General features: G+C 43.0%; 1 protein-coding gene across 2 annotated transcripts; it reads left to right on the forward strand.

The window, feature by feature from the left end:
- On the forward strand, nt 1-26096 carry LOC118377253 (sortilin-like). 2 transcript variants are annotated; one of them, XM_052505624.1, is made up of 21 exons: nt 3-785; nt 1393-1455; nt 1914-1990; nt 2090-2192; nt 2756-2923; nt 3452-3525; nt 4127-4173; nt 4295-4431; nt 4965-5048; nt 9560-9620; nt 19272-19427; nt 20489-20589; nt 20700-20799; nt 21294-21468; nt 22044-22237; nt 22780-22972; nt 23382-23498; nt 24054-24180; nt 24576-24682; nt 24855-24975; nt 25197-26096. In XM_052505624.1, the coding sequence occupies exons 1-21, from the start codon at nt 540-542 to the stop codon at nt 25209-25211; spliced, it is 2466 nt and encodes an 821-aa protein (XP_052361584.1). In that variant the 5' UTR covers nt 3-539; the 3' UTR covers nt 25212-26096. The 2 variants fall into 2 exon arrangements, with proteins under 2 accessions (XP_052361585.1, XP_052361584.1); XM_052505625.1 differs by lacking the exon at nt 19272-19427 and having other exon boundaries at nt 1-785.
- Nucleotides 26097-26832: the final 736 nt, after the last annotated feature.

Raw genomic sequence — 26832 nt, forward strand, 5'->3', positions numbered from 1 at the left:
AACAGTTGTTTCACTGTCTGCCGGACACAAGGGAGAAGCGCATAAATAGTTGCTGATGACATTACATCTATTAGATAGGTTGCTTAGTTCTATGTAGTAATACTTTGCAGACTACTGTATATATGTTGCTATGGTGGGAGATACTTTTCTCACACTTGTAATACATAAATGACTTGTTATGCAACAGGGAATTTAGTCTATAGCTACTATAGAATTAACATTGAGTCATAGGCTGCTATAGGCTTAGCTTACTATTAGTATTTGCAAAGGCGTTACAGTGGCTGATGTGAAGGAGGTTTTGTTGCCTATATATGTATGGACATCACTTGGATGCGACATGGGGGCGAACAACCGTTGATATATCCACTGGCAGCAGAATTTAGGTAAATGACTCGTCAAACATGTGTCTCTCCGCCCCCATCCATTCAAGTGTGACACTTGTCAATTGTCGCCTGAAGCGATAGGCAGTGCTAGTCTGTCATACGTGACCCGAACTGTGGGATTTAGGATTTTACCATTATTTAGCCCACCACATCAAAATGACTTGGAGACTGTTGGTCCTCGGGGGGGCATGCTTGCTTCTTATGGGTGTGAGGGGTCAGTGCAAAGAGCAACGAAACCCGAGAACGGTGTCTTTCCATCAGACTCAGCAAGATGGGGACCAACGCCAAGTCCTCTCACGACCAGAAAGGGATGCCACAGCTTCTCCAAGACCCACTTTCACCGCTTGTAAACTCCCTCTCACACCATTAGAACACCGGGTGTTGGATCAAAATACACACGAGGTGAGAGCTATGTCAGTACTGTTTTTGGCGTACTTTATCAATGACTATAGCATCAACACCGCAGTTTTACTTTTGCAATTGCATAAATAAATGCAAATGTATCATAATATATCATAATGATGATTAATGCTTGCTTTATTAATGATTTTGTGTGTGATAGTTTTGAGGGTAGGGCTACTTGGGTGTCATAAGGTTCATCAGCTCTGAAGGTGTGACGTTATGGGTGTATGTGAGGAAAAAAATAAAGTTGAGTCTCGCTCGCTCGCTCTCTTTCTCAATTCAATTTGCTTTGTGCCAAAACTTTCTTTGGAGATTTACAATATTTACATAATTAATACTAATCATTATTGTCAACTGGACAACAGTAACAAAAATAACCACAAGGGTAAAAATAACCATGCATTGAATAATAACAATAAGTATAGAGGACATGTGCAGGTTGGTTGGTCTGTCAGACACTGTCCTTCATCTATCTATCTATCTATCTATCTATCTATCTATCTATCTATCTATCTATCTATCTATCTATCTATCTATCTATCTATCTATCTCTCTTTATCTTTCACTCTTTCTCCCTCTTTCGTTCTCTTTCTCTCTCTCCATTCAGACAGGGTTTCATGGTGACGATGGCTCCAGTTTTACTGTCATATGGGTTGGAGACGGGACAGGGGTACGTATGGTCTTCACTTAATGGATGATGGATGTAGCATCATTGTCATCATCACTCATTGGGTGCATCTGAAATGGGTGCAGCTCAGTACGCTGGAGTAGCGTCCTCCCCTCGTTTCCTCTCTTTCACCTGCGGTAACCAGACAGTGAGGCAACGTGATAGATGCCTACAGGGAATTCACCTGTCCAGTTCTCTCACACCGATGCAGATGAAGGAAAGGAAAGGGGACGAGGAGAGAGGAAACCTTTTAAACCTTTGACAACAGTTTTTTAATTTGGTTGATTGATTGATTAAGTGATTGGTTAATTTATTGATTTGTTGATTGAGTGATTGATTGAGTGAGTGATTGAGTGGTTGCTTGTAGTGACGGGTGGATAAATGGGAATTGCTAACTGCATAAACTGGTAATAGTACAGTCATGGTGAAGTTTAGCCAAGTGTTCATTTGTGTCCCACCAGGTAATCTTGGTGTTGTCTACAATCAGTGCTCCTCTACATTCCTTCTTCGAGGGCGGTTCTTCACGATTGTACCGCAGGTTAGTGGAAGGTGGCAATATGTCTGTCGGTCTGTTTGTGTCTCTAGATGAACCGAGCCAGTGTTCTGACATTTTGGCTCGTTATACTCCCCCTCTCAGTGCAGACTATGGCAAGTCTTTCCATGATATTTCTCATCTCATCAATAACACCTTCATAAGGAAGGAATTTGGACTTCTGGCTGGACCAGGGAACTCTCAACAGGTAAGCTGCCTGATCACAAGTGTACATGCAGGAAAGCATTCTGGCTGATGACAGTCTGTGTGTGTGTCTGTGTGTATGTGTGTTTGTGACTGTCTGGCGTGCATGTGCAGACACGTCAGCCGTCTTGGTTCTTGCTGTCCAATCAGCTTGAGCCACCACAGCTCAGTTTCAACACTCTCCTCCACATGCCACTGTGGTCATGCTGCTCAGAACACTGGTGTGAAGACAGTGAGAACAACAAAACCACCAAACCCATTGCACCTAAACAACCACATCAGGGTGGTATCCATTAGGGCACAACGTAGCAAAACAATTTGCAATGGAAAATGTTCAGCTACAAAAGCTGGCGTTTCTTATTGGACAAATTCAGGTCTGTTGCAGTTTGTTTTTGTCTTTTTGCCATCTAATGAATGCACCCCAAGATGAGGCCTCATAGTTATATGTTGGGGGAGGTGATTTATATGAAGACAATAGAGAAGACAAGGGGAGGAAGCCAGTTTAGACTATTGAGATGCACGTTAAGGCAACCTTCCATCACGTATGGTGCTTGTTCTGATTGACAGGTGATTCTGACTGCAGACACACCGGTTTTGGACAACACTGGTGGCGTCATCTTTACCTCAACTGACGCCGGAGTGTCGTTTAAGTCTGTCCAGCTGCCTTTTCACCCGGCCCAGCCAATCACCTTCCACTTCTTGAATCCCGAGTACTTAGTGGTCATCAGCATAGATGTGAGTAAATAAACAAACATGCTCTTTATCTCTTTGTGATCACACTCACCTCAAACATACGCACACATGGGCACACATGGGCACACATGGGCACACACGGGCACATACACACACAAACACACATACATACATACATAAAGGTGCCATATGTAAAAATCACTACCATTTCCTGGTAGAAAAATTATAATTATAATTTCAGTTTATGTGACAAAACAAGCAAGTATAGTGTAGATAATCATTGCACCATCTAAACCGCTGTGAAATATATTTTCCATAACCAAAAATATTATATTTTCAGCTGTTTGAAACTGGTATACAAAATCAAAAGTAAAAGACGCAAAAACGGAACTTAATAACAGGAAGCATAGAAATAGCACAGATAAAACAGATCTACCGCTTCTTAGACTTGCTTTCAATGAGAATTACAGATCTATAACTCACATTTCTACGGGAATTTGGTCAGGTCGCCCAAAAAATGACATATTCCAGCATTAAATACACATTCTCCTATGCTTTTCTCACTTGCAGGGTGGCCTGTGGCTTTCTCTGGACTTTGGGGCTGTGTGGAAAAAGGTTCACGAAGGAACACAATCTTTCACGTGGTGAGAACAAACGGGGCATACACACACACACACACACACACACACACACACACACACACACACACACACACACACACACACACACACACACACACACACACACACACACACACACACACACACACACACACACACACACACACACACACACACACCACAAAGCTCAGTTTGATAAGTTTGATCAGCCGTGCCCAGACAAAGAGAGGTGTGTCGTGTTCAATTGAAATACTGACTTCAATACATTAATGTAGTAAACACACAGAGCTCATAAAGCACACATGTCTACAGTCTGTTGTCTGTTGTTTGACTGAATTAGAATGTTTGGCCCAGGTCTGGTGGCAACTATAGTGTGTCTGGTAGGAGTGAGAAGCTCCTATTTGTTAAGTCACTAAAGGTCAATTTTCACTTAGTCATGCATTGATATCAATCAATGGGAGACTAAGTGAAAATGACTTGAGTGTAAGTTATAGGAGTGGCCCCTACGTAGTAAAAACAACATGTAATAAATATGATTATTAACTGGGTCTCTCTCTCTCTCTCTCTCTCTCTCTCTCTCTCTCTCTCTCTCTCTCTCTCTCTCTCTCTCTCCTTATTTTGCCAGGGGCTCCGGCATCACTCTCTTCTTCAGCTTCAGTCCCAAAGGAACAGGTGAGAGCAGGGTCGTATTCATTAGTACACACCGTAGCAAAATATTTTTAAACCAAAAAATGAGCGACATGTTCATTTTGTTCTGTTTGGGCGCTGGTCTAGTAATGTGTTGTGTCGTTAGTGGAGGCAGACAGAAGAGGAGAGCTGTTCCTAAAGAGGACAGAAGACCTGGGGAAGACGTTCACCACCGTGGCACACAGCATCTTCTCCTTCGGCTATGTAGGAGGCTTCCTCTTCACCTCAGTCATAGAGACACTGGTGAGACACACACACTGATGCAACCACACACACACACACACACACACACACACACACACACACACACACACACACACACACACACACACACACACACACACACACACACACACACACACACACACACACACACACACACACACACACACTGATACAACCACACACAGGGGTTTTATCTGAGTGGGGGAAGGTTTGAGGTAGACAGACACATTGATAGACTAGAATAACAGCTGACACAGATCTGGGCATCAGGGTACACACACACGCGCAAGCTTGTATACTTATGCAAGCAAGCGTACACATACATGCACACACACACACAAACACACACGGGTATCAACATATCAGCTGACATATACAATCATTTACACTCTGTGTTATTTACACTCACTCTGCCTTTCATTGGTCCAGTCAGTCAACAGTCCTAAACCACATTGTGGTTCTTGCTTGGTTAGATCTGTATTGTGACTAAGTGATTCTCTCCCAAGGAGCCTTGGTTAGATCAGTGTTGTGACTAATTGATTCTCTCCTAGGGAGCCCCACGTGTCATCTATGTGTCCTCAGACCAAGGGGACCACTTCAACAAAGCCCAGCTCCCCTCCGCCTCCACTGAGCAGGTAGGACAGGCTCTTTTTCTGTCTGTCTGTCTGTCTGTCTGTCTGTCTGTCTGTCTGTCTGTCTGTCTGTCTGTCTGTCTGTCTGTCTGTCTGTCTGTCTGTCTGTCTGTCCATTATGTCCATTATGTCCATTATGTCCCTCTGTACCCCACTACGTCCCCTCAGCCCTCACTTCATTCTATTGTCCCCTGTCTATGGCTGTTATGGTAACCGTATTACCGCCACACTGGTAATGAGTAATGACGGCAGTCAAATTCCACGTGACCGTTTAGTCACGGTAATTAGGCTTTTCCAAGCTCTGATGCTGCTGATGGTCATTAGTAGCCTACAAGAATTACTACCTGCCTGGTACTCAGAATTCTATTGTCCATCTAATCACCCTGACATCAAATGCAAATGTAATCGAAAATCGGATCAAACACTTCACGACGGTCCATGTGTTCATGTTGCGCAACATTTCTATAGGCTATGCAATTGTGTGAGAAAACAGTTTTGATGGCCTCTATTAAAAAGAGGATCCCATCAGCTTTCTATAGGCTAGACCTACTATATTTATTAACTTTCCTAATATTAAGCACATTGCTTTGCTTTACAGCAGGAGTATAGCCTACCTGGCTGGCATGAAAATGAACCATGGGAAAAGCCTCTTCTATTTAAATATTTCCCCATGCCCCTGTTCTGAGAGAGGTGCATGATAATGGCCCATTCTAAATCAAACCTAATATCAGACATATATTATTTAGTATGTAAAGACAACATTAAATTAAGAATAGTCTGATGGGTGACAATATAAGCCTATCACTTGTGAATTATATATTATCAGTTGTGAATTATGCCCAGCTTGTGTAGTAAGTAAGGCAAGATCGTCGTCACGGAAATGACTGGACCAAGGTGCTGCGTGGTGGCGTACATATTTCTTTATTATAAATGTCTCCCAACAAAACAAGAAACAACAAAAACGAACGTGAAGTTTACTAGGGCTATACAGGCCACTAACAAAGACAACTACCCACAAAAACAAAAGGAAAAAAGGCTGCCTAAGTATGATTCCCAATCAGAGACAACGATAGACAGCTGTCCCTGATTGAGAACCATACCCGGCCAAAACATAGAAACAAAGAACATAGAGTTTCCCAACCGAGTCACACCCTGACCAAACAAACATAGAGAATAAAAGGTTCTCTACGGTTAGGGCGTGACAAGTGCATGCCTTTTTTTTTGTGACTTCTTCAAATCGTAGTCACACACCTCATGTAGCCTAGCCCATAGGCCTATATAATTTGATAATGTTTGTATCACAACTAAAGTAGCCAAATAACTTCCTAAAACTAGGCATATTAATCCGCTCTATAACCGGTATAGAGCCAAACTGGCATATATACGCTGCACGTGAGTTTCAAGTTTGGGGAAGATCATTTTCACCATAAAAATGCACCTTTATAATACAGCATTGTATGCATAATCACATTTGCTGTCACTTTCGAGGAGAGTTTTCCTGCTAATTGATTGCATTTTGGAACGTTTGCACTTATAGCCTACTGCCGTGTGCACATTACTGAGCTTATAATGTGAAGAAATAGCCAAATAGGTTATCAACATTTTAAGCTAAACGTTCTGATCTGTTGTTGAGGTCAGGGCTTTGTGATGGCCACTCCACTACCTTGGTTTTGTTGTCCTTAAGCCATTTTGACACAACTTTAGAAGTATGCTTAGGGTCATTGTTCATTTACAAGACCCATTTGCGACCAAGCTTTAACTTCCTGACTGTTGTCTTGAGATGTTTCTTCAATATATCCACATAATTTCCCCCCCTCATGATGCAATCTATTTTGTGAAGTGCACCAGTCCCTCCTGCAGCAAAGCACCCCCACGGCATGACGCTGCCACCCCCGTGCTTCACGGTTGGGATGGTGTTCTTCGGCTTGCAAGCATCCACCTTTTTCCTCCAAACATAACGATGGTCATTATGGCCAAGCAGTTCTATTTTTGTTTCATCAGACCAGAGGACATTTCTCCAAAAGTATGATCTTTGTCCCCATGTGCAGTTGCAAACCGTATTCTGTCTTTTTTTGTAGCGGTTTTGGAGCAGTGGCTTCTTCCTTGCTGAGCGGCCTTTCAGGTTATGTTGATATAGGACTCGTTTTACTGTGGATATAGATACTCTTGTACCTGTTTCCTCAAGCATCTTCACAAGGTTCTTTGCTGTTGTTCTGGGATTGATTTGCACTTTTCGCACCAAAGTACGTTCATCTCTAGGAAACAGAATGCGTCTCCTTCCTTAGCGGTATGACAGCTGCGTGGTCCTATGGTGTTTATACTTCTGTACTATTGTTTGTACAGATGAACGTGGTACCTTCAGGCATTTGGAAATGGCTCCCAAGGATGAACCAGACTTGTGGAGGTCTACAATTTTTTTTCTGAGGCCTTGGCTGATTTCTTTTGATTTTCCCATGATGTTAAGCAAAGAGGGACTGAGTTTGAAGGTAGGCCTTGAAATACATCCACAGGTACACCTCCAATTGACTTAAATGATGTCAATTAGCCTATCAGAAGCTTCTAAAGCCATGACATCATTTTCCGGAATTTTCCAAGCAGTTTGAAAGGCACAGTCAACTTAGTGTATGTGAACTTCTGACCACTGGAATTGTGATACAGTGAAATAATCTGTCTGTAAACAATTGTTGGAAAAATGACTTGTGTCATGCACGAAGAAGATGTCCTAACTGTCTTGCCAAAACTATAGTTTGTTAACAAAAAATTGGTGGAGTGGTTGAAAAACAAGTTTTAATGACTCCAACCTAAGTGTATGTCAACTTCCGACTTAATCTGTATACAATTACTAATCAGGAGAATTGGAATCAGGTGTGCGTAATGAGACAGTTCAGTGACGCCTAGAAGCCAGTGACGTAGACCTCCGGAATTGGTGCACGGAAGGGCAGCAGTACCGGGGGAATCCGTGACATATGGGGGATAGTAGATTGACATAGGCGAGTGTTCTGCTCTTTGTTAGGCCCACTCATCTTATTGGCTGATGAAAAGTATTGGACAGTTCTAACATCTTCAATATGGGCCTGGGAATCCGGAGTTGCGTCCCCCGATGTGTCTGTCTTCATTCACCTGTATCCTACTTCTTAGCTGAAATGCCTGTGAGAAGCACTCGATCATGTGACGGGCATTGGATATTACAAATTTAAATATCTGAGAGAGCCATGTATGTGAGTGAGAGGTGCTTCGGAGCACAGCAGCTGGGAGAAGGGAATTATAATTATTATATTCAGCCAAAGGGCACAGCGGCCACTTTGGCCGCAAATTGATTTTTTAGGGGGCATTACGGCCACACAAGGGGAATGCCGCAGGGAAATTTGAGGCCTGGTGAGAAAACTATCAAGTGATTGCCAAATTGTGAATGAGAGATTGATGAAGTGTGTGTAGCTTGAACAAGAAACAAATAAGAGCTTGTGCCTTTCATGCAACTATTTTTCAAATCAATATTAGAGTCGCATCATACAGCCTTAGAATGTATAAAAATCTAAACATATAGCCCAACGTTTGTGTCACAACTAAAGTTGCATAAATAACTCTAAATTAAGCATATAGGAGGACCAGTTTCTTTGTTAACCTCTCATCACAGAATACCCGCATGTGCGCATGAATCTATGTTCAATTGTATTCTTCATACTATAAAATAATACAATTACTAACGTTCTTTAAACGTGAGACTGGCAGTTATTTGCTTGACAATCTCCGTCTGACAAAATGTCATGACCGCCACAATCCTACCCTTGTCCATCTCTCCTGTTCCTCTGTACTGTTGTCTTCCTGTCCCTGTCTTCTCCTGTCTCTCTGTTCCCCCTGTCCCTCTGTCTCTGTCCCTCTATCTGTCCCTCTGTTTTAAATTCATTTTAAAATATCTCAAAATTCCAGATCAGAGTGACAGTATCTTGTCAAGTACACGGTAAATAATCTGTCACAACAATTGACAAGACATAGTACAGATTAAAAACCACATTGTGACAAAGTAACTACACGATGTCGTAACTGTCCCCAAGGGTCTGGTCTAGAAGCTCTTGAAAGAGGAAGTAGGGGTTTGAAAGACTTTTGCTCATATCAGGAGGGGACCGTTTGGCAACTTTCCATTACAACACATAACGTAATGTCAGATGCACACACCTGGTCTTGCCACAGACAAAGACACACACATACCATCCCCTGCTCTCCTCGCTCTCCCTCAACTCCCTCCCAAACTGTATCTTGCTGACGAGACAGAAACAAAGATTTTCTCTCACGATGATTAAACACACACACACACACACACACACACACACACACACACACACACACACACACACACACACACACACACACACACACACACACACACACACACACACACACACACACACACACACACACACACACACACATTGGGGGAGGCATTACAATAACACGAACAGTTCCACACATGTCTTAATGATTCATTTTCTCACCTGTATACATGTGTGTGTTTTCAGTTCTACTCGGTTCTGGATGGGGATGAGGACATGATCTTCATGCATGTGGACAATCCAGGAGGTACTGAAGGGGAAAGGAGTGAACTTCATCGCAACTCACTCAAACACACATATCTTACACACACTCTGTCACACGCACACAGTCCAGTCTCTGTTTCTATCTCACTTTCTCTCCCTCTCTCTCTTTCACACATTCTAACTCACACACTCACACATGCTTCTCAAGTACAGACAATGGACATATGAGCCACATGGATTCGTCTTTAGATTAGACATTGAAGTTTACTCATGTATTTTGCTCAGTACCGATCGTGTCTGAAATTGTACATATATCTCATCTAGATCTATGGCTATCTAAGCCTGCTAATCCTGATATGTCTGTCTCAGTTCTACTAACTCTAACCCTGATGTGTCTGTCTCAGTTCTACTAACTCTAACCCTGATATGTCTGTCTCAGTTCTACTAACTCTAACCCTGATGTGTCTGTCTCAGTTCTACTAACTCTAACCCTGATATGTCTGTCTCAGTTCTACTAACTCTAACCCTGATATGTCTGTCTCAGTTCTACTAACTATAACCCTGATATGTCTGTCTCAGTCCTACTAACTATAACCCTGATATGTTTGTCTCAGTTCTACTAACTATAACCCTGATATGTCTGTCTCAGTTCTACTAACTCTAACCTTGATATGTCTGTCTCAGTTCTACTAACTATAACCCTGATATGTCTGTCTCAGTCCTACTAACTCTAACCCTGATGTGTCTGTCTCAGTTCTACTAACTATAACCCTGATATGTCTGTCTCAGTTCTACTAACTATAACCCTGATATGTCTGTCTCAGTTCTACTAACTATAACCCTGATATGTCTGTCTCAGTTCTACTAACTATAACCCTGATATGTCTGTCTCAGTTCTACTAACTATAACCCTGATATGTCTGTCTCAGTCCTACTAACTCTAACCCTTATATGTCTGTCTCAGTTCTACTAACTATAACCCTGATATGTCTGTCTCAGTCCTACTAACTCTAACCCTGATATGTCTGTCTCAGTTCTACTAACTCTAACCTTGATATGTCTGTCTCAGTTCTACTAACTATAACCCTGATATGTCTGTCTCAGTTCTACTAACTATAACCCTGATATGTCTGTCTCAGTTCTACTAACTCTAACCCTGATATGTCTGTCTCAGTTCTACTAACTATAACCCTGATATGTCTGTCTCAGTTCTACTAACTATAACCCTGATATGTCTGTCTCAGTCCTACTAACTCTAACCCTTATATGTCTGTCTCAGTTCTACTAACTATAACCCTGATATGTCTGTCTCAGTCCTACTAACTCTAACCCTGATATGTCTGTCTCAGTTCTACTAACTCTAACCTTGATATGTCTGTCTCAGTTCTACTAACTATAACCCTGATATGTCTGTCTCAGTTCTACTAACTATAACCCTGATATGTCTGTCTCAGTCCTACTAACTCTAACCCTTATATGTCTGTCTCAGTTCTACTAACTCTAACCCTGATATGTCTGTCTCAGTTCTACTAACTCTAACCCTGATGTGTCTGTCTCAGTTCTACTAACTCTAACCCTGATATGTCTGTGTCAGTTCTACTAACTCTAACCCTGATATGTCTGTCTCAGTTCTACTAACTCTAACCCTGATATGTCTGTCTCAGTTCTACTAACTCTAACCCTGATATGTCTGTCTCAGTTCTACTAACTCTAACCCTGATATGTTTGTCTCAGTTCTACTAACTCTAACCCTGATATGTCTGTCTCAGTCCTACTAACTCTAACCCTGATATGTCTGTGTCAGTTCTACTAACCCTGATATGTCTGTCTCAGTTCTACTAACTCTAACCTTGATATGTCTGTGTCAGTTCTACTAACTCTAACCCTGATATGTCTGTCTCAGTTCTACTAACTCGAACCCTGATATGTCTGTGTCAGTTCTACTAACTCTAACCCTGATATGTCTGTCTCAGTTCTACTAACTCTAACCCTGATATGTCTGTCTCAGTTCTACTAACTCTAACCCTGATATGTCTGTCTCAGTTCTACTAACTCTAACCCTGATATGTCTGTCTCAGTCCTACTAACTCTAACCCTGATATGTCTGTCTCAGTTCTACTAACTCTAACCCTGATATGTTTGTCTCAGTTCTACTAACTCTAACCCTGATATGTCTGTCTCAGTCCTACTAACTCTAACCCTGATATGTTTGTCTCAGTTCTACTAACTCTAACCCTGATATGTTTGTCTCAGTTCTACTAACTCTAACCCTGATATGTCTGTCTCAGTTCTACTAACTCTAACCCTGATATGTTTGTCTCAGTTCTACTAACTCTAACCCTGATATGTTTGTCTCTGTCCTACTAACTCTAACCCTGATATGTTTGTCTCTGTCCTACTAACTCTAACCCTGATATGTCTGTCTCAGTCCTACTAACTCTGATATGTCTGTCTCAGTTCTACTAACTCTAACCCTGATATGTCTGTGTCAGTCCTACTAACCCCGATATGTTTGTCTCAGTTCTACTAACTCTAACCCTGATATGTCTGTCTCAGTTCTACTAACTCTAACCCTGATATGTTTGTCTCAGTTCTACTAACTCTAACCCTGATATGTTTGTCTCAGTTCTACTAACCCTGATATGTCTGTCTCAGTCCTACTAACTCTAACCCTGATATGTCTGTCTCAGTTCTACTAACTCTAACCCTGATATGTTTGTCTCAGTTCTACTAACTCTAACCCTGATATGTCTGTCTCAGTTCTACTAACTCTAACCCTGATATGTCTGTCTCTGTCCTACTAACTCTAACCCTGATATGTTTGTCTCAGTCCTACTAACCCTGATATGTCTGTCTCAGTTCTACTAACTCTAACCCTGATATGTCTGTCTCAGTTCTACTAACTCTAACCCTGATATGTTTGTCTCAGTTCTACTAACTCTAACCCTGATATGTTTGTCTCAGTTCTACTAACCCTGATATGTCTGTCTCAGTCCTACTAACTCTAACCCTGATATGTCTGTCTCAGTTCTACTAACTCTAACCCTGATATGTCTGTCTCAGTTCTACTAACTCTAACCCTGATATGTTTGTCTCAGTTCTACTAACTCTAACCCTGATATGTCTGTCTCAGTTCTACTAACTCTAACCCTGATATGTTTGTCTCAGTTCTACTAACTCTAACCCTGATATGTCTGTGTCAGTCCTACTAACTCTAACCCTGATATGTCTGTGTCAGTCCTACTAACTCTAACCCTGATATGTTTTTCTCAGTTCTACTAACCCTGATATGTCTGTCTCAGTCCTACTAACCCTGATGTGTCTGTCTCAGTTCTACTAACTCTAACCCTGATATGTCTGTCTCAGTCCTACTAACTCTAACCCTGATATGTCTGTGTCAGTTCTACTAACTCTAACCCTGATATGTCTGTGTCAGTTCTACTAACTCTAACCCTGATATGTCTGTCTCAGTCCTACTAACCCTGATATGTCTGTGTCAGTTCTACTAACTCTGATATGTCTGTGTCAGTTCTACTAACTCTAACCCTGATATGTCTGTCTCAGTCCTACTAACCCTGATATGTCTGTGTCAGTTCTACTAACCCTAATATGTCTGTGTCAGTTCTACTAACCCTGATATGTCTGTGTCAGTTCTACTAACTCTAACCCTGATATGTCTGTCTCAGTCCTACTAACCCTGATATGTCTGTGTCAGTTCTACTAACCCTGATATGTCTGTGTCAGTTCTACTAACCCTGATATGTCTGTGTCAGTTCTACTAACTCTAACCCTGATATGTCTGTCTCAGTCCTACTAACCCTGATATGTCTGTCTCTGTCCTACTAACCCTGATATGTCTGTCTCTGTCCTACTAACCCTGATATGTCTGTCTCTGTCCTACTAACCCTGATATGTCTGTCTCTGTCCTACTAACTCTGATATGTCTGTCTCAGTCCTACTAACCCTGATATGTCTGTCTCTGTCCTACTAACCCTGATATGTCTGTCTCTGTCCTACTAACTCTGATATGTCTGTCTCTGTCCTACTAACCCTGATATGTCTGTCTCTGTCCTACTAACCCTGATATGTCTGTCTCTGTCCTACTAACTCTGATATGTCTGTCTCAGTCCTACTAACCCTGATATGTCTGTCTCAGTCCTACTAACTCTGATATGTCTGTCTCAGTCCTACTAACCCTGATATGTCTGTCTCTGTCCTACTAACCCTGATATGTCTGTCTCTGTCCTACTAACTCTGATATGTCTGTCTCAGTCCTACTAACCCTGATATGTCTGTCTCTGTCCTACTAACCCTGATATGTCTGTCTCAGTCCTACTACCCTGATATGTCTGTCTCAGTCCTACTACCCTGATATGTCTGTCTCAGTCCTACTAACTCTGATATGTCTGTCTCAGTTCTACTAACTCTAACCCTGATATGTCTGTCTATGTCCTACTAACCCTGATATGTCTGTCTCAGTCCTACTACCCTGATATGTCTGTCTCAGTCCTACTAACTCTGATATGTCTGTCTCAGTCCTACTAACTCTGATATGTCTGTCTCAGTTCTACTAACTCTAACCCTGATATGTCTGTCTCAGTCCTACTAACTCTGATATGTCTGTCTCAGTTCTACTAACTCTAACCCTGATATGTCTGTCTCAGTCCTACTAACTCTGATATGTCTGTCTCAGTTCTACTAACTCTAACCCTGATATGTCTGTCTCAGTCCTACTACCCTGATATGTCTGTCTCAGTCCTACTACCCTGATATGTCTGTCTCAGTCCTACTACCCTGATATGTCTGTCTCAGTTCTACTAACTCTAACTCTGATGTGTCTGTCTCAGTCCTACTAACTCTAACCCTGATATGTCTGTGTCAGTTCTACTAACTCTAACCCTGATATGTCTGTCTCAGTTCTACTAACTCTAACCCTGATATGTCTGTCTCTGTCCTACTAACTCTAACCCTGATATGTCTGTCTCAGTCCTACTAACTCTAACCCTGATATGTCTGTCTCAGTTCTACTAACTCTAACCCTGATATGTCTGTCTCAGTCCTACTAACTCTAACCCTGATATGTCTGTCTCAGTCCTACTAACCCTGATATGTCTGTCTCAGTCCTACTAACTCTGATATGTCTGTCTCAGTTCTACTAACCCTGATATGTCTGTCTCAGTCCTACTAACTCTGATATGTCTGTCTCAGTTCTACTAACTCTAACCCTGATATGTCTGTCTCCGTCCTACTAACCCTGATATGTCTGTCTCAGTCCTACTAACTCTGATATGTCTGTCTCAGTTCTACTAACTCTAACCCTGATATGTCTGTCTCCGTCCTACTAACCCTGATATGTCTGTCTCAGTCCTACTAACTCTGATATGTCTGTCTCAGTTCTACTAACTCTAACCCTGATATGTCTGTCTCCGTCCTACTAACCCTGATATGTCTGTCTCCGTCCTACTAACCCTGATATGTCTGTCTCAGTCCTACTAACTCTGATATGTCTGTCTCAGTTCTACTAACTCTGATATGTCTGTCTCAGTTCTACTAACTCTAACCCTGATATGTCTGTCTCCGTCCTACTAACTCTAACCCTGATATGTCTGTCTCAGTCCTACTAACTCTGATATGTCTGTCTCAGTTCTACTAACTCTAACCCTGATATGTCTGTCTCCGTCCTACTAACCCTGATATGTCTGTCTCAGTCCTACTAACTCTGATATGTCTGTCTCAGTTCTACTAACTCTAACCCTGATATGTCTGTCTCCGTCCTACTAACCCTGATATGTCTGTCTCCGTCCTACTAACCCTGATATGTCTGTCTCAGTCCTACTAACTCTGATATGTCTGTCTCAGTTCTACTAACTCTAACCCTGATATGTCTGTCTCCGTCCTACTAACTCTAACCCTGATATGTCTGTCTCAGTCCTACTAACCCTGATATGTCTGTCTCAGTTCTACTAACTCTAACCCTGATATGTCTGTCTCCGTCCTACTAACTCTAACCCTGATATGTCTGTCTCCGTCCTACTAACCCTGATATGTCTGTCTCAGTTCTACTAACTCTAACCCTGATATGTTTGTCTCAGTCCTACTAACTCTGATATGTTTGTCTCAGTTCTACTAACTCTAACCCTGATATGTTTGTCTCAGTTCTACTAACTCTAACCCTGATATGTCTGTCTCTGTCCTACTAACTCTAACCCTGATATGTCTGTCTCAGTCCTACTAACTCTAACCCTGATGTGTCTGTCTCAGTTCTACTAACTCTAACCCTGATATGTCTGTCTCAGTTCTACTAACTCTAACCCTGATATGTCTGTCTCAGTCCTACTAACCCTGATATGTCTGTCTCTGTCCTACTAACTCTGATATGTCTGTCTCCGTCCTACTAACCCTGATATGTCTGTCTCTGTCCTACTAACCCTGATATGTCTGTCTCAGTCCTACTAACTCTGATATGTCTGTCTCCGTCCTACTAACCCTGATATGTCTGTGTCAGTCCTAGTAACTCTAACCCTGTTGTGTTTGTCTCAGTCCTACTAACTCTGATATGTCTGTCTCCGTCCTACTAACCCTGATATGTCAGTCTCTGTCATACTAACCCTGATATGTCTGTCTCAGTCCTACTAACTCTGATATGTCTGTCTCAGTCCTACTACTAACTCTAACCCTGATATGTCTGTCTCAGTCCTACTAACTCTAACCCTGATATGTCTGTCTCTGTCCTACTAACCCTGATATGTCTGTCTCTGTCCTACTAACCCTGATATGTCTGTCTCAGTCCTACTAACTCTGATATGTCTGTCTCAGTCCTACTAACTCTAACCCTGATATGTCTGTCTCAGTCCTACTAACTCTAACCCTGATATGTCTGTCTCAGTCCTACTAACCCTGATATGTCTGTCTCAGTCCTACTAACTCTAACCCTGATATGTCTGTCTCTGTCCTACTAACCCTGATATGTCTGTCTCAGTCCTACTAACTCTAACCCTGATATGTCTGTCTCAGTCCTACTAACTCTAACCCTGATATGTCTGTCTCCGTCCTACTAACCCTGATATGTCTGTCTCAGTCCTACTAACTCTGATATGTCTGTCTCAGTCCTACTAACTCTAACCCTGATATGTATGTCTCAGTCCTACTAACTCTAACCCTGATATGTCTGTCTCAGTCCTACTAACTCTAACCCTGATATGTCTGTCTCTGTCCTACTAACCCTGATATGTCTGTCTCAGTCCTACTAACTCTGATATGTCTGTCTCAGTCCTACTAACTCTAACCCTGATATGTCTGTCTCTGTCCTACTAACCCTGATATGTCTGTCTCTGTCCTACTAACCCTGATATGTCTGTCTCAGTCCTACTAACTCTGATATGTCTGTCTCAGTCCTACTAACTCTAACCCTGATATGTCTGTCTCAGTCCTACTAACTCTAACCCTGATATGTCTGTCTCCGTCCCACTAACCCTGATATGTCTGTCTCTGTCCTACTAACCCTAATATGTCTGTCTCAGTCCTACTAACTCTGATATGTCTGTCTCAGTCCTACTAACTCTAACCCTGATATGTATGTCTCAGTCCTACTAACTCTAACCCTGATATGTCTGTCTCAGTCCTACTAACTCTAACCCTGATATGTCTGTCTCTGTCCTACTAACCCTGATATGTCTGTCTCAGTCCTACTAACTCTGATATGTCTGTCTCAGTCCTACTAACTCTAACCCTGATATGTATGTCTCAGTCCTACTAACTCTAACCCTGATATGTCTGTCTCAGTCCTACTAACTCTAACCCTGATATGTCTGTCTCTGTCCTACTAACCCTGATATGTCTGTCTCAGTTCTACTAACTCTAACCCTGATATGTCTGTCTCCGTCCTACTAACCCTGATATGTCTGTCTCCGTCCTACTAACCCTGATATGTCTGTCTCAGTCCTACTACCCTGCTTGCTGCAATGGAAAAGCTTGAGTTTTTTTAGAGAGAAAGAGGAATGACTGGTTTCACAAGTTCTCAGTATTGCTGACAAATAATCCTATCATACAGGCTGTGTATGTGTGTCTTCTGTGTCAGTACATACAGTAGGTGTCTATGCGTAGAGGGCCGAGGTGTTTGTACCATTCAGCTGAATGGAGAAGATAAGAAGGAGGGGTTTTATCTGAGTGGGGGAAGGTTAGAGGTAGACAGACACATTGATAGACTAGAATAACAGCTGACACAGCTCTGGGCATCAGGGTACACACACAGACACAAACACACACAGACACAAACACACACAGACACAAACACACACAGACACACAGACACACATACAGCAACACAGACACACAGACACACACACAGCAACACAGACACACAGACACACACACAGCAACACAGACACACAGACACACAGACACAAACACACACAGACACAAACACACACAGACACACAGACACACATACAGCAACACAGACACACAGACACACACACAGCAACACAGACACACAGACACACACACAGCAACACAGACACACAGACACACACACAGCAACACAGACACACAGACACACAGACACAAACACACACAGACACACAGACACACATACAGCAACACAGACACACAGACACACACACAGCAACACAGACACACAGACACACACACAGCAACACAGACACACAGACACACACACAGCAACACAGACACACAGACACACACACAGCAACACAGACACACAGACACACACACAGCAACACAAACACACACAGACACACAGACACACATACAGCAACACAGACACACAGACACACACACAGCAACACAGACACACAGACACACACACAGCAACACAGACACACAGACACACACACAGACACACAGACACAAACACACACAGACACACAGACACACATACAGCAACACAGACACACAGACACACACACAGCAACACAGACACACAGACACACACACAGCAACACAGACACACAGACACACACACAGCAACACAGACACACAGACACACACACAGCAACACAGACACACAGACACACACACAGCAACACAGACACAAACACACACAGACACACAGACACACATACAGCAACACAGACACACAGACACACACACAGCAACACAGACACACAGACACACACACAGCAACACAGACACACAGACACACACACAGACACACAGACACACAGACACACACACAGACACACAGACACACATACAGCAACACAGACACACAGACACACACACAGCAACACAGACACACAGACACACACACAGCAACACAGACACACAGACACACACACAGCAACACAGACACACAGACACACACACAGACACACAGACACACACACACAGACACACATGGTACAAAGGGATTTTATGCAAACTATTTACCACTAAGTGCTGACGTAAGTTGTTTCTACATCTTTGATGTCAGGAGGGTTCTTGACACCATTTATTGATGTTTACGGCCCCTTATTGCCACTCCGACTCATAGTGGGCTGTGTCAGCACAGTTGGGTTTGTTCCCAAGCCTACAGAAGACACTGTATTTCTTCCATCCGTGGGTATGTTGTGTCATTGGGGTCGGGATAGAGTAGATGATAAATGACTATTCCTTCTATATCATACTGTTATACTACTGATTCTATTGACTTTCTATTCTATTGTACCATACTCTACTGTCTTCTATCCTCCAGAGGAAAGCTACTTTGGGACGGTGTACACATCAGATGACCGGGGCATCCTGTACTCTAAGTCTCTAGAGCGCCACCTGTTTGGTGGGGAAGGGAAGAGCGACTTCACCAACGTCACCTCCATGAGAGGAGTGTACCTCACCAACATACTGGAGGAGGGTACGCAACTACGCATCAACACAATCTGGGTCGTATTCTTTAGGAACGTTACCAGTCCGAAACGGGGAGGGACTCTTATAATCTACACCCGTCACAGCCAGAAGAGGACTGGCCACCCCTCAGAGCCTGCTTCCTCTCTAGGTTTATAATCTACACCCGTCACAGCCAGAAGAGGACTGGCCACCCCTCAGAGCCTGCTTCCTCTCTAGGTTTATAATCTACACCCGTCACAGCCAGAAGAGGACTGGCCACCCCTCAGAGCCTGCTTCCTCTCTAGGTTTATAATCTACACCCGTCACAGCCAGAAGAGGACTGGCCACCCCTCAGAGCCTGCTTCCTCTCTAGGTTTATAATCTACACCCGTCACAGCCAGAAGAGGACTGGCCACCCCTCAGAGCCTGCTTCCTCTCTAGGTTTATAATCTACACCCGTCACAGCCAGAAGAGGACTGGCCACCCCTCAGAGCCTGCTTCCTCTCTAGGTTTATAATCTCCACCCGTCACAGCCAGAAGAGGACTGGCCACCCCTCAGAGCCTGCTTCCTCTCTAGGTTTATAATCTACACCCGTCACAGCCAGAAGAGGACTGGCCACCCCTCAGAGCCTGGTTCCTCTCTAGGTTTATAATCTACACCCGTCACAGCCAGAAGAGGACTGGCCACCCCTCAGAGCCTGGTTCCTCTCTAGGTTTATAATCTACACCCGTCACAGCCAGAAGAGGACTGGCCACCCCTCAGAGCCTGCTTCCTCTCTAGGTTTCTTCCTAGGTTCCTGCATTTCTAGGGAGTTTTGCCTAGCCACCGTGCTTCTACATCTGCATTGTTTGCTCTTTGGGATTTTAGGCCGGGTTTCTGTTTAAGCACTTAGTAACAACTGCAGATGTAAAAAGGGCTTTGTAAATACATTTGATTGATACCTGAACTTGTCCAATATAAAATGCATGTATTTTGTATGGGGTTCAACTGGCTCATTGAAGTGTCAATGCATGTATTTTTTAGTGGCAAAAATATGACAATTACTAATCCAAGCTAAAACGTTTTTTCCTGGGTATTGTTTTTGACAGACGGCCGCATTCGTACAGTAATTTCGTTTAACCGAGGGGGAGAGTGGACACTCCTCAACAAGCCCCAGAATGTTGAGTGTGGTGAGGATTCAAAAAATGATGTGAGAACTAACTTAATTCCCTCCTCTGACAATTAAGTGTCTCGAGTAGAATATGTTGATGCTTATTATATGATTGTGAACACTGATTCTTGTGTGTGTGTGTGTGACAGTGTAACTTGCACATCCACGGTGAGCACAGTCGCTACAACGGCATCACTCCAATGCTGCCTCTCTCTGACCCCACTGCCGTTGGCCTTGTCATCGCCCACGGTAACCAAACTGTCAATCATACATATCAAAGACTTGTTGCATTGTGATACTTCTGTATTACCGTAGTGTACAGGATGTTGTGCACTACATATTGCATTGTGATACTTCTGTATTACCGTAGTGTACATGATGTTGTGCACTACATTTAGCACTGTAGGGAATCTTGAATGGACTACACAGGAAATTATTCCGCCCCTAATAATTCGGTCATCACAACAAATAGCTGATCCCATATATATTACACTATATATGCCCGGTCCCCATTCGTTCCCTTACCATTTAATGTTTGCAGATCAGTAATGTGAGATCAGTATGGTGAAAGCTTCTCCACTACACTGGTTATCTCTATCCAGGCCCTTCAGGTCAGAAAACATTGGAGGGTTAGGGCTAAACGGAGGGGTAGGGAGAAACATGTTTTCTGACACATCCCCCACCCTCTAGCTGTCCCAGAATGTGTGTGACCTTTCTATGACCTCTGCCCTTTGACCGGTCAGGCAGTGTGGGGGACTCCATCTCGTCAACACGGCCTGACGTGTACGTGTCGGAGGACGGGGGGTACAAGTGGAGGGGTTCCCTGAGGGGCCCTCATCACTACAGCATCCTGGACGCTGGGGGGCTCGTCGTGGCTGTGGAGGCCCACCCCATGGACGGCCAAATCAACACCATCAAGTACTGAACACCACACGCATGCACACACACATTCGGTGCCATGTAGAAAGATTGGGTGTAAGAAAGATGCTTTTTATTCGCACCCCCACCCATGGCATGCAAGTGACATCCTCTGTGTGTGTGTGTGTGTGTGTGTGTGTGTGTGTGTGTGTGTGTGTGTGTGTGTGTGTGTGTGTGTGTGTGTGTGTGTGTGTGTGTGTGTGTGTGTGTGTGTGTGTGTGTGTGTGTGTGTGTGTGTGTGTGTGTGTGTGTGTGTGTGTGTTTGACTATGGAGTGTGTGTGTGTCTATCTACTCTTCCCTCCCTATGAAGTTGTGAATGTGTCTATAAGCAGTCCACTATCCGGTAACTCTGTATGTGTGTGTTTTAATCCTGTGTACTTCATGCGTGTGTGTGTGTGCTTGCACGTTCACATTCAGATGTTTATACAGGGCCGTATTCATTAGGCACCAACGAAAGAAAACAATCTTAACTTTATCCAATAAGAAAGGCTTGTTTTAGTTTTCCGTTGCGAAGCGTTTTGTGACTCTGTGCACTACTGTAAACGACCCTGTATGTCATTGTGCATCACCCCAGGTTCTCCACAGATGAGGGCCAGTGTTGGAAGGTGTACAACTTTACAGAGCAGCCCATCTTCTTCGCTGGCCTGACATCCGAGCCGGGCACCAAGACCATGAACATCAGCGTGTGGGGCTACCGGCCTGAGGACGACCACCAGCCCATGTGGGTGGTGGTCACCATTGACTTCCAGAGTCTCCTCACTAGAGAGTGTGGGTGAATCTCAATGATATTTTCTTGATTCTTTGTGTCCTGTGTCTACTCGTCTCCTTGTCAAAACTCAGTGGAGGAGAATGTCTGAGAGGAGGAACCTTGGATCTTCTACTCCAATGCTTTTTGAGAAGGAGGTGAGGAGAGTGGTCACGAGGAATCAAGGAAAGATGATTGAGATTCCCCCTGTGAGTCACTTGTTTGTTGTCAAATATAATATCTCCAATGATCATAATCATTAAACCAACAACAGACATTTCACAAAGAATGAAACAGTAGCTAGCTTTCTATTGTGAGAATACCCAAAGTGTGTCGTCAAATATGTGGTTTCCATATGTTTGATGTGTTTGATACCATTCCATTGATTCCATTCCAGCTATTACAATGAGTTTGCCCTCCTATAGATCCTTCCACAAGCCACCTTTGGTATGCACCCCTGTGGGTCACTAGGAAAGGAATTGAACGTACTGATATCGATAAATATATACTAAAATTGGCATGTCTCAATAGTCTCTCTCTATTGGTTAACGTTGGTTTCCCATAGGTGGTAACCAGGACTATGTTCAGTGGTTGGCCCATGCCAGAGAGGGCGGGGACATGGCCACAGAGGGGTGTGTCTTGGGCTACAAGGAGACCTTCAGGAGGCTGAGGAAGCTGTCTGTCTGCAGGAATGGACGGGACTACGTGGTGAGCAGGCAGAAAAGCCCCTGCCCCTGCACCAGAGAGGACTACCTATGGTAAGAAACACTGTCAGGGGTCCAGTCTAAACTGACAAGGCTATTCAGTTATGGTCCTGGAGGACCGTAACACTACTGGGTCATAATTCAGTAGTAACCAGAAGAAAACAAACTGAAACAGAAAGGAACTACCTGAACTTAGGAAACATTCGTTTTCATTGTCTGTTGAAAAACAAAATAGTTTGTTGTACCATAATAAATTCAACCCTGGTTTTCATTCTCTCCCTCTAGTCAGGGATACATTCTGATACAGGAAACCAGAAGTTGAGAGTTGTCCATTTAAAGGCACAATCTGTTACTTCATTTCTAGTCAAAAAAGCATGTTTTTCTCTAATTGTGCCTTTGAGGCCACAAGGTATATGCTCTGTCTGTGGTTGAAATGGCCAAACGTGTCTCTCCTTTCCAACAGTGACTATGGTTACTATCGTCATGAGAACAGCTCAGAGTGTATGAGACAACTGGACACTGCAGATCACACCCTAGAGGTGTGTCTAAATGGAGAGGAGGAGGAGCTTAGGACATTGGGGTAATTATGACACACACATTTGTTTTATTATCCTTGTGGGGACCAAAGAATTGATTCCCATTGAAAATCCTATTTTTCCTGACACTAATCCTTAATCTAACCCTAACCTTAACCCCTAACCATAACTCCTAACTCTAACTGTATCCCTAACCTTAACACCTAACCATAACTCCTAACTCTAACTGTATCCCTAACCCTAACCTTAACACCTAACCATAACTCCTAACTCTAACTGTATCCCTAACCTTAACACCTAACCATAACTCCTAACTCTAACTGTATCCCTAACCCTAACCTTAACACCTAACCATAACTCCTAACTCTAACTGTATCCCTAACCCTAACCTTAACACCTAACCATAACTCATAACTCTTAACTGTATCCCTAACCCTAACCTTAACACCTAACCATAGCTCATAACTCTAACTGTATCCCTAACCCTAAACTTAACCCCTAAGCCTAAAATAACCTTTTTCCTTAGTCAAACCAAACACACAGATAGTCAAACTAAACACACACGCACACACAGTTCACCATGTGGTCTCCATGTGTAGGTACCGTAAGATTCCCAGTGATAAGTGTGAGGGAGGTTTCACTCCCCTGCGCATAAAGGAGACAGTCAACAGGCATTGTGGGAACTCCAGTCAGCCCCCCACTGCCAGCCCATATTCTGAAACCCCGGTGAGTGTGACCTGTGCATCTGCGAGTTCTTGTGTGGGTCTCCTTTGAGTGTGTGTGTGCTTTTGTTATTGCTCACAGTGTGAAAGGTGTAACTTATCTGGGCATAATGTAACAGTGTTCTTCATTCTCGGGAGACACACATTGTGAGCTGGGTTTTGTTCCAGCCCAGTACTAACACACCTGATTCAATCAATCAATGGCTTGATAACTGGTTGATGAGTTGAATCAGTTGTGTCAGCGGTGTGCTGGAACAAAAGCCTACACAGCCTCGGGGTACTTCCGCATCAGAAAATACAGCCCCACATATTAGATGATTCATTGCGTCACATGATAAAGGTTTATAGCATTTAGAATATTATGACCAGAAATATTTTAATGCTATGTCTGTATTTCAGAGAGAGAAGATGCTGTTGATCGTAGTTTGTGTTGGATCAGGGATTGTCATTCTGGTGGCTGTTGCCGCTGCTGTCTATACTGTAAGGAGAATGGGCTATGGAAATAGGTGAGCCACATACACATTTATGCGCACGAGCATGCAAGTACACACGCATACAAACACACACACACACACAAACTCCGACACACTGCTCAGGTACAAGTGCACATTGAAATGCCTGCTTCCATTCTGGTCTTAAATATTGACATGCCTTGTGGCTTTGCTCCGCCCCCTACAGGGCGCCAACGTATCGCTTCTCTGTCCTGCAGCTTCGGGACGACGACTGCTCCATTACCGCCGACCCAGAGAGTGTCGCCAGTAGCAACGGAACATCAGTCTTCCAAGTGGATTCAGATGATGTGAGTGTTATTAGCTTTAGCATGGTGGCTAAAGGCACTCAGGATTTATAGGACATTTTGTGTGCATAGCAAAAAGGCTGAATATGTGTGAACTTGTGCATTTAAGTGCAGCGTTATGGTCATGTTGGCCCGTCAATTGTTTTAAATGAACGATGATCCATTTACAAGACGTAATGTGGAAAATGTTGATACCTTCCCTCTGTTGTCCCCCTGTTTTGTAGGATCTTATTGAATGAACAACATGAGATGAAATATCTTGACGATGATCTCCAGAGCTTGGCCATTTGGATGCATGACATTCCACTTGTTGTATTACGTACCTGCTGCATCTCAATGGAAAGATGTCTAGGGTTTGTAAGGAACAAATTGCAGATATCATGTAGATGGTATGCAGATGTCCCAAGCTATTTATTGAGCGAAGAACACTTCCCACTGGACACTGGTTGAACCAACGTAGAATAGATGTTGAATTGAGTTTACTTCAAGTTTCACTGCTCTGTTTTTAAGTATTTCATGAATTAACAGTTTGTCTCTGTCTGATGATATTATATATGCGTGGAACACTTTCTTCATCTTGCACAATTTTGTATGGCGCTTGCAATGCAATTGATAGTGGGTTCGATTCCCGGGACCACCCTTGTGTAAAATGTATGCACGCATGACTGTAAATCGATTTGGATAAAAGAGTCAACTAAATGGCATATATTTATTATTATTATTATTGTTATTACCACTGTTCACTAGTCTGTATTTTGATGAGGCCCTGAATAATGTGCATTCCTAATAAATCAATACAGTAATGTTAGAATAACGATGTAATGGAAATAAAGTGCCTGATTACCTCAATTATTCTGTATTTACTCTGCAGGAACAATCAACTGTTATCTGTTATTCACTGTAAATGTATTCCTCATGTCTCTACTCCTTTATCTTTAACTCTGCATTGTTGGAAAAGGCCCCGTGAGTAAGCATTTCACTGTTAGTCTACACCTGTTGTTTATGAAGCATGTGACTAATAACATACGATTGATTTGACATGTAGAGTGGATCCACAGCAAGTAGAGATTACTATCAACTTGTTTTGTATTTGAATAGATTACCTTCTGTTAGTCAGCACCTCACCTAAAGTGTCTGTTCTTTAATTGTTTTACTTCCTAGGTGGAGTTTTTTGTAGCCTTATTGCTTACCTGTACAATGTGCCATATGGGTTTGGGCTCCACCCAATGGGTTCTACTTGTTCTTTCTGGACAGGACCACCCACAAATGATATCCCTGTTTGAATTCTTTAAAAGTGCATCATTCCTTCCTCGTTGATTAGACATAATTGGAAAGGTAAAAGCCACGTGATGGTGCCCTTGCATTTACTTGTCCAATCTTGTAATAATGATCAATGATTGCCGGGTGCAGGAGGAAGGATGCACTTTTCATTCAACTACTCTCCCCACACAAGAGGGCACTGTGCAGCATATCCTCTCCCGAAGGGTCTTTGCCACAGTCTTGTGTCTATGCTTTGCCCCTCCTTTAGAGCTGATGTGACTTCGAGTGTGTGTCATGAACAACAGCACTAGCAACAAAAGTGAAATTGGCTGTTTGCCTTCAAAATAAAAGTCCCCCATTGAAACTGATTCCACAATGAAAATAGTGAAATTATGCCACAATTGGACTAGATAATGGTAAACAAGGATGTTTTATAATGTTGGTATATACATTTAACAAGAGACAATTTAACAGAAAACATACAATTCAGTTGAAATCGCACTGTGGATGTATATATACTTCAGAATTGCATTGGAGGCATACTTAAATTGCAATGTACAGCCTTACCTATGGATCTTGGGTCCATGAAATGGGGTATCA

Source organism: Oncorhynchus keta, unplaced genomic scaffold, assembly GCF_023373465.1.
Source record: "Oncorhynchus keta strain PuntledgeMale-10-30-2019 unplaced genomic scaffold, Oket_V2 Un_contig_2440_pilon_pilon, whole genome shotgun sequence".
Taxonomy (NCBI): domain Eukaryota; kingdom Metazoa; phylum Chordata; class Actinopteri; order Salmoniformes; family Salmonidae; genus Oncorhynchus; species Oncorhynchus keta.